The 14,294-nt window shown below is 33.8% G+C and overlaps 1 protein-coding gene across 16 annotated transcripts in view; it reads right to left on the bottom strand.

The window, feature by feature from the left end:
- LRRIQ1 (leucine rich repeats and IQ motif containing 1) overlaps window positions 1-14,294 on the bottom strand; it is a 214,825-nt gene that overhangs the window by 34,354 nt on the left and 166,177 nt on the right. For 12 of the 16 annotated variants that reach the window (XR_005370425.1, XR_005370428.1, XR_005370427.1 and 9 more), the window contains 2 exons: window positions 8,675-8,807; window positions 5,355-5,415 (listed from right to left, as the gene is read on the bottom strand). Coding sequence is in view for 9 of the 16 variants with exons in the window: in XM_038558582.1 (XP_038414510.1) it covers window positions 5,355-5,415; window positions 8,675-8,807 (194 nt within the window). In the remaining 7 variants the exon portion in view is untranslated. Of the gene's footprint in view, window positions 1-5,354; window positions 5,416-8,674; window positions 8,808-14,294 lie in introns of those variants that run through there. The other 4 variants (XR_005370429.1, XR_005370430.1, XR_005370431.1 and 1 more) reach the window with 1 other exon arrangement.

Below are 14,294 nucleotides of genomic sequence, written 5' to 3'. Positions count from 1 at the left end.
ACATATAATTTTATAAAGTGTCTATTTTCCTAAATGGTTTTTATCATTTTTCACTGTACCAGTAATGCATGAAGAGTTCTAGTTTTTCCATTTCTTTGTCCACATTTGTGCTTTCTGGTTTTTAAATTTTAACTGTTCTAGTGTTGCATAGTAGTGTTTCATTGTTGTTTTAATTTAAATTAGTGTGCTTTTTAACCATTCAAATATCTTCCTTTGTGGAGTCTCTCAAAGCTTCACCATTTTTAAATAACTTGAGATATTTGTCTTTATATTATTGGTTGTGGGAGTTTTTTCTATATATTTCTGATACAAGGCCCTTATATTGGATGTATTCATGTGGGCGAGGTGTTATTTGCACGTGGGAGGCTGTGGAGGACAGAGAGAGGGAGGTAGAAGGGAGAGAAAAAGAGAAGGAGGGAGAAAGAGAGAGAAAATACATATTTTTCTCTCAGGATGTGATTTGACTTTTCATTTATTTTTGTTTTCTGAATTGAACCTACGTACAAATGCTTTAAATATGAAGTACAATTTATCTTTTTTGATTTATGCTTTTTATGTTCTATCTAAATTTTTTTTTGCCTATCCCAGGTTTTATATTGCTGTTTTCTTTGAGAAGTTTTAGAATTTAAGCATTTACATTTAGGTCCATAATTCATCTCAAATTTATTTTTAAGATGTAAAGTAAAAATCAAAATAGACCTTTTTCCCTATATATTTCCCTATATAGATATAGATATACTTTTTTCCATATATATATATATATGGAAAACTATATATATATATAGTTTATATATATATATGGAAAACTATATATATATAGTTTATATATATATATATGGAAAACTATATATATATATAGTTGTCCAGCACTATTTGTTTAAACAAAATATTCTCTCCTCTTTTAATTAGTACCTTCAAGGAAAATTAACTCTCTACGTGTGGTATTATTTTTTATTAATTGATTTTTATGTCTTTCTGCACATAACATATAGTTTTGGTTACTGAGGCTTTATAGCAAGTCTTGAGATCAGGTAGTGAGAGTTTTTTTCAAGATTGTGTAGACTATTCTAGCTTTTTTACATTTCCATATGCATTTTAAAATTTGTCCATTTCTACTAAATGCTTTCTAAGAGTCATTAAATTTACAGATCATTGAGAATTGACATCTTTACAGTTTGAGTCTATTCATGAGTATATCTCTTTGATTTTTTAAAACAATATTTGGTAATTATCATTACAGGAGCCTTGCACATATTAATGTTAATATTTATCCTTAAATATTTTGTTTCTTACATTTTGGTGAATAGAATATTTTTAATTAAAGTTTACTAAAGTTTGTTGCTAATATATGATAGGGTGTACAAAGACCTAGTTTAATAGATTCCGACAGATTTCTTTCCATAATGACTGTACGAGCCTTGACTTTCACTAGACATACATCAGCGTTTCCACATTATTGAAAGCACTTTGCATTACCCAATTTTTCTAATTTTTGCCATTCTGATGAGGATAGTCATGTGACATCTTAGTTTTAATTTTTATTCCTCTGGTCATGTAACTGAGCATCTCTTTATATACATTTATGCATTAGTCAGATCCCTATAAATTGTCTCTGTGTTTTTTCTATTGTATTTATATTTCCTTTTCATTAGATTACCTGACTTTATAATTATATTTGCAGAAGTTCTTTTCAAATCTAGATATTGGGCAGCCCGGGTAGCCCAGTGGTTTAGCGTCGCCTTCAGCCCAGGGTGTGATCCTGGAGACTCGGGATTGAGTCCCACGTGGGGCTCTCTGCATGGAGCCTGCCTCTCCTTCTGCCTGTGTCTCTGCCTCTCTCTCTCTGTGTCTCTCATGAATAAATAAATACAATCTTTAAAATAAAATAAAATAAAATAAATCTAGATATTAAGCTATTATTAGTTTTAGGCACTGAAAGTAATTTGTCTGTGTCTGTAATCTGTTAACCTTTTCTATAAAATCCTTCATAGGAAGTTAATATTTAATTTAAAAGTCAAGTCAATCAAAAAATTTTGCCATATAATTTATATTATTTGTATCTTTTAAAAGAGTATTTCTTTACTGTTAAGTTGCAAATATATTCTCAATTATTTTATTTGATCAGTTTTACAACTTTATTTTTCACATTTGAGTCTTAAAACCTTCTAAATTCCATTTGACTATAGTGTGCATGAGTTATATACAGTCCTGCTTTTCAATGCTAGTTTATTGAATTCTACTTACCAAACAATTTGACCTTTCCTACTTTTGTTACATATCATATTCCAATATAGTCACAGGTCTAGTTTTGAACAACTATTCATATCCATTGGTCTACTTATCTGTACCACAATGTTTAGTTTTATACTAAATCTTTAAACCTTACCATGTAAATTGGCTCTGCTTTTACAGAGTGGACTTAGATGATATTAGGTTCTTATTCACCAATACACATTTTAGAAAGATTTTTAGGTTCCTAAAAAAACAGCTGTAATTTTGGTTGGAATTAGGTTTTACTTTATATGCTAAGTTGCTGCATCTATGAACAATAAACTTACTGAGTGGAGTGAATATTACCATGTGCCATTCAGACACTTTTAACAACTGAATCAGATTCCCCCAGCTGCTGAGAAAGTTGATGTCTAATGGCTCTTAGCTGAATAATTCTCTGGAAATCGTCCTTAGCTAAAGATTGCAGTTGTGCCTAAACCACACTGTCTCCTGAGGAATTTCAGGCGCATAAAGTCTGAGCTTGCCTCAGTTGGGACAACTTAAAAAAGCCTTTACATCACTAGAGCTTACTTCCATTGCTGCAACCCTATTGCATTTTACCTTTTCCCTCTGCCCAATCCTTCTTTCACCCCTCAAAAGAACTGTTTATGAAAGCCTTTTCCAATGAATGTCTTGCATTCAAATATGAGAATCTCAGAATATGTTTCCTGGAGAACCTGAACCATGACTGTCTTCAGAAAAATCCTGGAGTTTAGGGGATAAATATAATCAGCAATACAATTGTCTAGATCTATGGCATGTCTTTTGATATATATTTGGTAATAATTAAAATGATACCTTATTTTCATTTTTCTCATTCCTGTCTGCCTCATAAAATATTTTGATCTTATTTGGAAGACAGAGATGTTATTTATTAGCTTCTCCAAAACCCAGAATTTGAATGTTTTATTATATCTTATTTTTATTCTTGAAGGTTAGTGAAGAGTATTCTGGATAATATTCAGATCTCTACTATTAAGAAGTAACTCCACTGTCTTTTGGTATGCATTGTTTTTCTGCCATAATGTCAACTGTCAATATAATTATTATTCCTTTGTAGATAATCTTTCAATTCACTAAGTCTCTTTTTTTGTGGTGTCCAGTGCATAGTTTATTGCAATGGTAATATTTTATAGAGACAGAATTTATAGTATGCTGATTTGCATATTCATAAGTGTTCTAAATAAAAATGTGATCACTTTGTTTCATAATTTTCTGTCCTTTCACTATGGATATTTTCCTTATTTCTTGGAGGAAAAGTGGAAGCAGTTGCAGTTTTGATTTTTTTAAAATTTTCCTTTCAGTTATGGCCTTGTCCTAGTTGTGCAACTATCTGCCTTCAGTTTCTCAACACATTTCCAAGACTCTGAAAGATTTCTACTCCAGGTCTTCAATTAGTCCAGTGTCCTTTTGACATGAGTCCTTATTCACTTCTATCTCCATTCCCCCCCCCAAAAAAAAAGAAATGAAAACTTACTTCTATTACCATTTATCCTGTTTTTTTTATTTACCTGTACCTCTTCAATATCAAAAAAGTATTTATCATTGCTATGAATTAGTCACATATTTGAATATAGTAAAATACAGTGGGATACAGAAGGAGATTAATGTCAGAGCATTCATTTCATAGAAGCTTTTTTTTTTTTTTTTTTTGAGTAGGCTCCATGCCCAACATGGAGCCCAGTGCAAGGCTTGAGCTCTTGGCCCTGAGATCAAGACCTGAGCTGAGATCAAGAGTCAGATCTTAACCAACTGAGCCATCCAGGTGGCTCACAGAACCATTTTGATTAGTAATCTACCCAACCTGTTTTCATTCATTTTTAGCAGCAAAATAATTCAATGTAATATCAGTTTCTTTATCCTGCCATTCCTTGGGACTTTTATAATCCTCATTTTTGCTTCATAGTGGCAACTCAACAATCTATGTGCAATTGTTAGTAATATGCCTGTTCATATTAGGTGTTCATAGCTTGAAATATCAATTTTCCTAGGGCAATCTACATGTCACTCTGCCAGAGGAGTCTGTATTGAAATGCAAGGAAATATTTGCTTACTGATTATTTCAAATCTGTACATAGATTCTATAAATATTTTCATAAACACATTAATTTTTGCTAATACTCTAATTTTGCTCCCTTTTCAGGAAAACTCCTTGAATGAACTGCTCATAAGAATGATGAATATGACTGTTCTGGATACCATCATACCAGGTCCCATTAGAAAGCGCATTATCTTTTTATAATGCTAAGTTCTACTTGGCAAGCTAAATTATAATCTGTTTTCTTGGTGAATGTAGAATCTGAGTAAGGAGTATTAATTGGTTGATATCACCAGAAGGTGTCATAAAATTAGGGTCACCTGAGGCATCATTTTCACCTGCCAAGGAGGCCGCACACTTCTGTCATTTGTTAGGGCACCCGCTTCTCTGGAAATTTCTGGAAACACACTGAAAATTTCTTGTTTTGTGGGCTCCATTTTTCTAAACTCCACATTGGCCATTCTCCTTCTGTTAATATAGTCTTCCTTCTAATAGCATATAGTACAATTGACTTTAGCAATGCACATACAGTTATCCTGTCTAGAGTCTTACACTCTGGGCACCATGTTTAAAACCTGTTTGTTCCTAAAGCTCCAATGATTTATACTTTATGACTTATAGTGATTGAAGTCACAATTACTTGTTAATTTTTATCTGCTTTGATCTTCTAACTTGTGAGGATACTTTATATTTCCCTTAGTATCCTACTATTTTAAAATATTCAAGTAATTGAATTCATTATGCAATTCCTGTTCAAAGTTAATAATAAATATTATTATTTTAATATGGTAGCATGCTAATATTTTTAAATCTACCATATAGAATCAATATTTTAAAGTACTATCAGATTATAAAGTTATATTACAAGTCAAGAAAACATGTTGTTATTACAGGTTATTATTTTAACATACAGTATTTTGAGATTATCCCAAATAGAGTTATGATATTTTATTAATTTACACTAATTATGCACATATTTTAAAGTGCCTTTTACTGAGGACCAGTATCTACAACATTTTTCTGTAACTTTAAACACATTTCTTACCACAAGTTGAACTCTTCCACCATTAAGTACATCTGGGTCTAACTCAGGCAAGAAGTGATTGCTGCATAATGACAAAAACCAAAAATTATATTATTATATAAATGTAGAGGAAGAATATGAAAGAAATGCCCAGGGAAAGTTTGGGAGAAATGAGTAATCTACAAAATGGAAATAACAGTGTTATTAAATTAGAGTATAGGCAAAGATACATACAAATTTACCTTTCCATAGTCATTTGAAAATTCAATTTAACATAAAATTTAAATTTCTAAATAATATTCAAAACCACTGTTCCTTACCAAACAGAATACCAAGAGCAAAAATTTGAAACTACCAATGATAGTTAATAAATGATAGAACATATGAATATTTTACTTACATTTACTCATATATCTTGTTTTATGAGAAAAGCAAAGCTTCCTTTTTTTTTAATAAAGATTTTATTTATTTATTCATGAGAGACACAGAGAGAGGCGGAAACATAAGCAGAGGGAGAAGCAGGCTCCCCAAACGGAGCCTGATGTGGGGACTCAATCCCGATCCCAGAACTGGGATCACGCCTTGAGCCAAAGGCAGAGCCCAAGCCCTGAGCCACCCAGGGGTCCCCAAAGCAAAGCTTCCTATTTTAAAATACCTATAGTGTGCCAAACATTATACTAATGCTCACCATTAATTTCTGTTTAAAACTAGAACATTGACATTTAGCTTTTCATCTGTTCTTGAAAATACGTTTTCTTAAAACATCGCCACTTACTCCTTTATGTATTTTCAGAAGAGAAAGTACATGAACAATTGCCTGTTGCATCATATGTTTAAATCCAACTTATTTAAGTGTAAGGGATATTGTTAAAGTTTTAGGTATATCTAAAATACATTCTGAAACAATTTGCTTATATTTTTCACGTTATCTATCCTAATGCTTTTAAATCCCTGAGCAAGACCTTTTATATTTGGTTAAGATAGATGGTAAACTATGGTTGTATTATATTTGTTTATAGTTCTAAGGATGTCATTTGATGAATTACACTAAACTGACTCATACCAACATAAAAGAAATTTGTGCTTATATTAATTCGAATACTTAGTAAAATTTAAAAAGTTCTCAAATGTTGACTGCTTTATTCCTACTTTCTTTGCTCACAATGAAATAGGACAAAATAATCCAGATTATAAAATGTTGTTTCAATTTCACTTTCAGTCTTCACTTCCTTTTCCATATTTTTAAAGAAATTACATGGGTAGAATTGACCACATATAAAAGTGTACATTTATTTATATCATAAAAAATTTCATATTTTACATATCTTAACTGGCTTGTAAATTGTCTTAACCCTTATAATTACAGGATTTTATTTGTTAGACATTTAAAACATTTCCAAAGCATTACCTACATTTAGATTCAATATTGATTTATATATTTAGTGTTTATAACAGCATTTTAAAAATTATTTTGTGGACATATGCAGCTAAAACGAAAGCTGCATCACTTGCCATCAGGGAAATACAAATCAAAACCACAATGAGATACCACCTCACACCAGTGAGAATGGGAAAAATTAACAAGGCAGGAAACAACAAATGTTGGAGAGGATGTGGAGAAAAGGGAACCCTCATACACTGTTGGTGGGAATGTGAACTGGTGCAGCCACTCTGGAAAACTGTGTGGAGGTTCCTCAAACAGTTAAAAATAGACCTGCCCTACGACCCAGCAATTGCACTGTTGGGGATTTGCCCCAAAGATACAAATGCAATGAAACGCCGGGACACCTGCACCCTGATGTTTATAGCAGCAATGGCCACGATAGCCAAACTGTGGAAGGAGCCTCGGTGTCCAACGAAAGATGAATGGATAAAGAAGATGTGGTTTATGTATACAATGGAATATTACTCAGCCATTAGAAATGACAAATACCCACCATTTGCTTCAACGTGGATGGAACTGGAGGGTATTATGCTGAGTGAAGTAAGCCAGTCGGAGAAGGACAAACATTATATGTTCTCATTCATTTGGGGAATATAAATAATAGTGAAAGGGAATATAAGGGAAGGGGGAAGAAATGTGTGGGAAATATCAGAAAGGGAGACAGAACGTAAAGACTGCTAACTCAGGGAAACGAACTAGGGGTGGTGGAAGGGGAGGAGGGCGGGGGGTGGGAGTGAATGGGTGATGGGTACTGGGGGTTATTCTGTATGTTAGTAAATTGAACACCAATAAAAAATAAATTTAAAAAAAAATAAAAAAAAATAAAACGAAAGTCTCAAAAATTTATATCAAAAATATTATTGTCTTTGGACTTCCATTTCCCTAAAACTTTGGTTCAATAGTTATGCATATATGTGCTTTTAATCACATTGCTATGGGCTGAATTTGTTTCATCAGAATTGATAATGTTTATGTTCTAACTCTCAATATCACATAATGTGATGTATTTGAAATAAAGCCTTGAAAGAGGTAATTAAAGTAAAATGAGGTCATATGGGTAGGCTCTAATCCAAGATGACCAGTGTCCTTATAAGGACAGGAGATTAAAACGTTGGCAACAGAGATGGAAGGATGATCGTGTGAAGGCACAGGAGAAGGTGGCTATTTGCAAACCATGAAGACACTCCTCCAAAGAAACCAAACTTGCTGACTCCTTGATCTTGAGCTTGTAGTCTCCAGAACTGTGAGAAAATAAATCTCCACTGTTTAATCTATGGTGTTTTGTTATGGTGGACATGGCAAACTAATACATACATTAACGTAACAAAAATTAATTGATTACCTATTAGATTTGAGCTGCCTTGTTTGTTACTAAAGGATATAAATATTTAATATCCTCAAACTTGTGAGCTCACCTCCATCTTGTAAGATAGATAGATAAGATATTATCATTTCACTATAAAGGAGAGGAAACTGAAGCATGGAGACATCATTGGAAATTAATACACGACTGGTAAAATGGCAGTACCAGTGTTGAATTATAATTTTAACTGGCAAATGTTAATGATAGACATGATACAAAGTAAAATATAACCATCAATACATATGATATTTATAAACAGTTAATGGATACCATGCATTTTACTTTATAAAGAATCATTTCTGTGGTTCATTTGTTGGTAGTAAGCATTACAGAAACAGAGTTCTCAAACACTTTAGGGTGAAAAATATAAAGAGTGATTACATCTATTCTATAGAAGAGGCCTTTTATAACCTGGCAACGGGTGTATTGGCCTTTAGCTATAAAGTCATGTTTGTTTTAGCACAATGAACCTAGGTTTCACTTTTCAAGATGTGTTTACAATACAAAAATCTAATTTAAAGGAAATGACCTCACCATTTCATATCTCTGGAATTAGTTGTTTCATGAATCCCAACCTGTGTGTGAAGCCATTGGTATGTGTATTCTTTACTCCTTTCTAATTTTTCATTTGCAGTGGCATCCTTGTAGGTAAGTTCTTCTTCCTTACCTGGGGAAAAATATGGGTTACTTAAGGAGATCAAAAGGCTAGGTAAACAATTTTATCAAAAGAAAGAAAAAAAAGACTAATTCATGGAAGCTTAAACATCTGTAAGAAAAAAGTCAGTCACTTATAGATCAAGTAATTTTTCTGCTTGAGTTTCAAACTCATCTATTTTGAAAAATAAAAAAAGTTTCAATGCAGGGGGTCCCTGGGTGGCTCAGCGGTTGAGTGCCTGCATTCAGCCCAGGGCGTGATCCTGGAGTCCTGGAATCAAGTCCCACATCGGGCTCCCTGCATGGAGCCTGCTTCTTCCTCTGCCTGTGTTTCTGCCTCTCATTTGCTCAGCGGTTGCTGAACAGGATCCCCTGTTCAGGCTTAAAGTCCAGCTGTTCTTACACTAACCTTATACAATAGAATTCATAAATTATATTAAGGATATTTGAAACATAGTCTTAATTCTGTATATGAAACCAAGCTTGGTTTGTGTAAGCTAATCAAGTATTTTAAGCTAGGAATAAAATTATATAAGGTTTAGGGAACTTGTGGCTCATGCCATAGTAGCTATTTCAAAAAAGGAGGTGGGGAAGCCTACCAATATAAATGGATATGGGGAATACGCAAGAGGAGAAATACAAGGGAAGAATACAAGTAACAAATATGCGTAAAAAAAAAAAGGAAAAAAGAAAGTTAAAAATCCAACTCTTATATTAAAATGTAAAATTTATACATTTGCATAATAAAAATCCAACCCTATATTTAAATTTACGCATTTTTATAATTTTTTAAAAAAATATATAAATGTTACTACTATGACAATGCCATGCATTTCAGAATTACACCAAAGACCTGCTGTTTTCAAGCCTTCTTCCATGGACTAAATCTTTTGTGGAACCATTATCAGGTTTAGGGAATTACTGGCTTTGTTGGATTGATTGACAGTACCCTGGAGAAAGGTACCTCTTGAAAACTAACTCATGATAATCCAACTAACGAGAATCCTACAATTTAAAACCTAATGTTTAAAATATTAATTTATTAATTCTTTCACTATAGATCTTTGTGCACAGAAACGTCACCTTATATTTGCAAGTTGTTTGGAAAACAAATGAAGCATGGTGCAAGGCCTACTTCGAACGCTTGGTGCATGTACCACACACAATCATACATATACAGACATGGTTAACATTTGTCATTCTGCATATGTTGGGCATGATACATCTACCATGCACAACTTTTCCCTTAAAAACTGCTGCTGAAATTAGTGAAATGACTTTAGTTCAAAGAGATATTGTAGCCAGTTCTTAGGAAAGCTAAAAAGCAGGATGTTTATTTCCCTAGACTCCATGTTAACTTGGCAAAGTTAACTTGCTGTCACTTCTCATGCCACGTTGTGTTTCTAAAACAGCCCCAGCCCTTGCACCCTGAGCTTAAGCCGACCCCTCCAAATAGCAGATATATTTGGAGGAACAATTGCTTCACATGCGAGGGCTGACCACGGAATCCTAAGTGGCTGTAGAGTATACAGAAACTAGAAGAGAGACTTAAACAAAGGGAACCTTTGGAATTGCCACTTCCAGTTACTGCACAGCATTAAATCTTTTCTCTGGCAGAGTCCCAGCCTTTTATCAGCTTTTCTTGGTTGACCAGACCAGATGTTGCACCCACAAATGCAGTGACAGAAACTAGTGAGGACTCAGTGACCACCGATAATCAACTGAGCCCATAGCTAGAATCTTACCTACTCTTGGTATGTAGAGAACCCTTTGTGATCCTTTTGTAATTATACTTTTAGCTAAAAATAAAAATTATCTGTGTCTTTCTCTTTTTAAAAATAATGACAGATCATTCCAATAGTCACTTGTTAAAGTACTCATTTTGGAAAGTTTTCCTCAGCTCTACAATAGCACTCCATAAACCTTAAGTGGTTTTACATCAGAGTTCAGCTAAGAATTCCTGAGAAAAGACGAGAGATTTCACTGTAAGGGTCCAGTTCATATTAACTATTTTAACCCTAAGGCATAGATTGGTAGATTGGCGTGTGCTCAGTGTAATAAACAACAAGCATACTGGTGAAGTTGGCTGGATGTACTTGAAGATACTGTAATTTACATACTGAAGAAATTGATTCTGTGTTGGCTAAACCATTTCAAGATTACTCCTGTCATTGAGAAGAAGAAAATAAGGTTAACCCTTTTACACTCACAGAAGAAGTTCTGTTTTTAGCATCTCACATAGGAAGAATAATGGTGATCTGAATTATTTAATGGACCCTTGTCATTAGTTAGGCTGTCGAGTAAAACCTTTCAGTTGTAGAAGAGGCATCTTTCTGCCTGCAGAACTCAAAATGCTTTGCTTGCTATTCTTTCGTATTTTTCTGGGTCTTGCTTCATGAATTTATATATCATAACCTAAGAAAAAAAAGTCTTTCCTTTGATTCCTGCTGTCCCCTAGTTACTGCTGTCTGCACATGCTCCTTTCCCTCGAAACACAAATGTGAGTATTTTTATTTAAACAAATTGTTAAACGTTTTTTTTTTATTATAAAAGGAATACATTCTTATTATAGATAATTTAGAAAATACAAAAAAGTAAAAAGTAAAAAAAAAAAAAATCCATGAAAGTCCCACTATCCAAAGATAACCACTGGAATATTTTTAAGGCATTTCCTCATAGTTCTTTTTTTAATAGATTTTTTTGTTTACATAAAATTGTATGTATTCTATACATCCTACATTTCTGTATTATAACAAATGCATTCTAGGTAATGGAAATCTCATCTTAAACATAATTTTAGGGGTTATACACTATGATGTACCAACTTGTTGCATGATAAGTTTCTAATTATCTATTTAATTGATTTGTTTTTCAGGTGGAATTAAAGATAACATCTTTAAAAATATAAATATTTTGTGGAACTCTATATAATCTATATTGTCAAATAGCTGTAATAGCTTTCATCAATTTACCACAGACTATGAGATTACTCATTTCACTGAGTCCTTGGTCAACAATGGGATATAAAATATTTTAAAGTTCTTGATAATATGACAAAAATATTGTCTAATATGTTCTTAATTTATACATCTTTACTGCTAGTAAGATTGAATGTTATTCCACAATTACTAATTAATTATAAATCAAATAGTGTAAAATACTTTCTTGTTCTCCCCAGTTCTGCTGGATCCTAGTATTTCTCTTTCTGCTTTTAAATGATCATTCATAATTCTTTATCTGTTATCACTGGTGCAAATATTTTCTCTTGGCTATTGTTTGATTTTAGTTTCTAGTGTACTTTCCAAAGGAGCATCTTTCTCAGCATACCAATTTATTTGTTAAATATCTTTTAAACTACAAGTCATTTTCCCCTCATAATTTTTAGGTTCATGTCTCCCAATTCAATAAATTCATATAAAATAAGATACAACTTTTCAGGGACAAATTCTATAGTCTTTTAATACCTTCCCTTTCACTCTAAAAGATGTTGGTTACCCAGAAGTGGACCCTGAACTTTATGGTCAACTAATATTCCATAAAGGAGGAAAGACTATCCATTGGAAGAAAGACAGTCTCTTCAATAAATGGTGCTGGGAAAATTGGACATCCATATGCAGAAGAATGAAACTAGACCCCTCTCTTTCATCATACACAAAGATAAACTCAAAATGGATGAAAGATCTAAATGTGAGACAAGATTCCATCAAAATCCTAGAGAAGAACACAGGCAACACCCTTTTTGAACTCGGCCACAGTAACTTCTTGCAAGATACATCCACGAAGGCAAAAGAAACAAAAGCAAAAATGAACTATTGGGACTTCATCAAGATAAGAAGCTTTTGCACAGCAAAGGATACAGTCAACAAAACTCAAAGACAACCTACAGAATGGGAGAAGATATTTGCAAATGACATATCAGATAAAGGGCTAGTTTCCAAGATCTATAAAGAACTTCCTAAACTCAACACCAAAGAAACAAACAATCTAATCATGAAATGGGCATAAGACATGAAGAGAAATCTCACAGAGGAAGACATAGACATGGCCAACATGCATTTGAGAAAATGCTCTGCATCACTTGCCATCAGGGAAATACAAATCAAAACCACAATGAGATACCACCTCACACCAGTGAGAATGGGGAACATTAACAAGGCAGGAAACAACAAATGTTGGAGAGGATGCGGAGAAAAGGGAACCCTCTTACACTGTTGGTGGGAATGTGAACTGGTGCAGCCACTCTGGAAAACTGTGTGGAGGTTCCTCAAAGAGTTAAAAATAGACCTGCCCTATGACCCAGCAATTGCACTGTTGGGGATTTACCACAAAGATACAAATGCAATGAAACGCCGGGACACCTGCACCCCGATGTTTATAGCAGCAATGGCCACGATAGCCAAACTGTGGAAGGAGCCTCGGTGTCCAACGAAAGATGAATAGATAAAGAAGATGTGGCTTATGTATACAATGGAATATTACTCAGCCATTAGAAATGACAAATACCCACCATTTGCTTCAACGTGGATGGAACTGGAGGGTATTATGCTGAGTGAAGTAAGTCAGTCGGAGAAGGACAAACATTATATGTTCTCATTCATTTGGGGAATATAAATAATAGTGAAAGGGAATATAAGGGAAGGGAGAAGAAATGTGTGGGAAATATCAGAAAGGGAGACAGAACGTAAAGACTGCTAACTCAGGGAAACGAACTAGGGGTGGTGGAAGGGGAGGAGGGCGGGGGGTGGGAGTGAATGGGTGATGGGCACTGGGGGTTATTCTGTATGTTAGTAAATTGAACACCAATAAAAAATAAATTAAAAAAAAGATGTTGGTTAACAAAATTCTTTTAAGAGAATTCTATTCCTTGTTTCTATTTCTTCATTTTCCATTCCCACCTTAATTTATTGCTATCTGATTTTGTCAAATTGAAATGGATGTTACTAAGAACTAACAAACATATTTATTTCATCTTAATTGACCTCTCCGCTGAATTCAACTACAGAGGCCATTTCTTTTGTCCCTTTTCTGCAGGATGTTGAATCAACCTTGACTACTCACGCCTTAAAGTACCCACATCTAATCAGAAGCTAGATCTAGTCTACCTGCTGGGTATCTCACTAATAACTGGCTCCTCCTTTCTATCCCCACTACCCATTTCACTTCAGGCTCCATTTTGAACAGGAGTGAATAGGCTTGTATGTGGTGATGTAAGTCCAAAGGTATCTTTCTGACCTATCACAGTGGAAGAGGCACCCCTTCTCCTAAGCACAGTATCTTCAAATCTGCTCTGGATCCCAACCCTTTCATATAATCCAGGATCTCATATCCATCAATATTTTCTTTTCTTCCGTATTTCCAGTATCTGTAAAAAATGGCTCTTACCTTCCCCTCTAGCTGCTCTTTTCTCTCCTTCTGTAATCAGATACACTTCTTGAAATAATAGATAAAGACCAGTCCTTGTTGATTTATTACAATTCATGTTTCAGCTCACTGCAAGATA

This window comes from Canis lupus, chromosome 15 (assembly GCF_011100685.1).
Source record: "Canis lupus familiaris isolate Mischka breed German Shepherd chromosome 15, alternate assembly UU_Cfam_GSD_1.0, whole genome shotgun sequence".
Lineage (NCBI taxonomy): Eukaryota > Metazoa > Chordata > Mammalia > Carnivora > Canidae > Canis > Canis lupus.
Note: the sequence above shows the minus strand (reverse complement) of the source record. Positions and strands in the feature narration are given on the sequence as shown.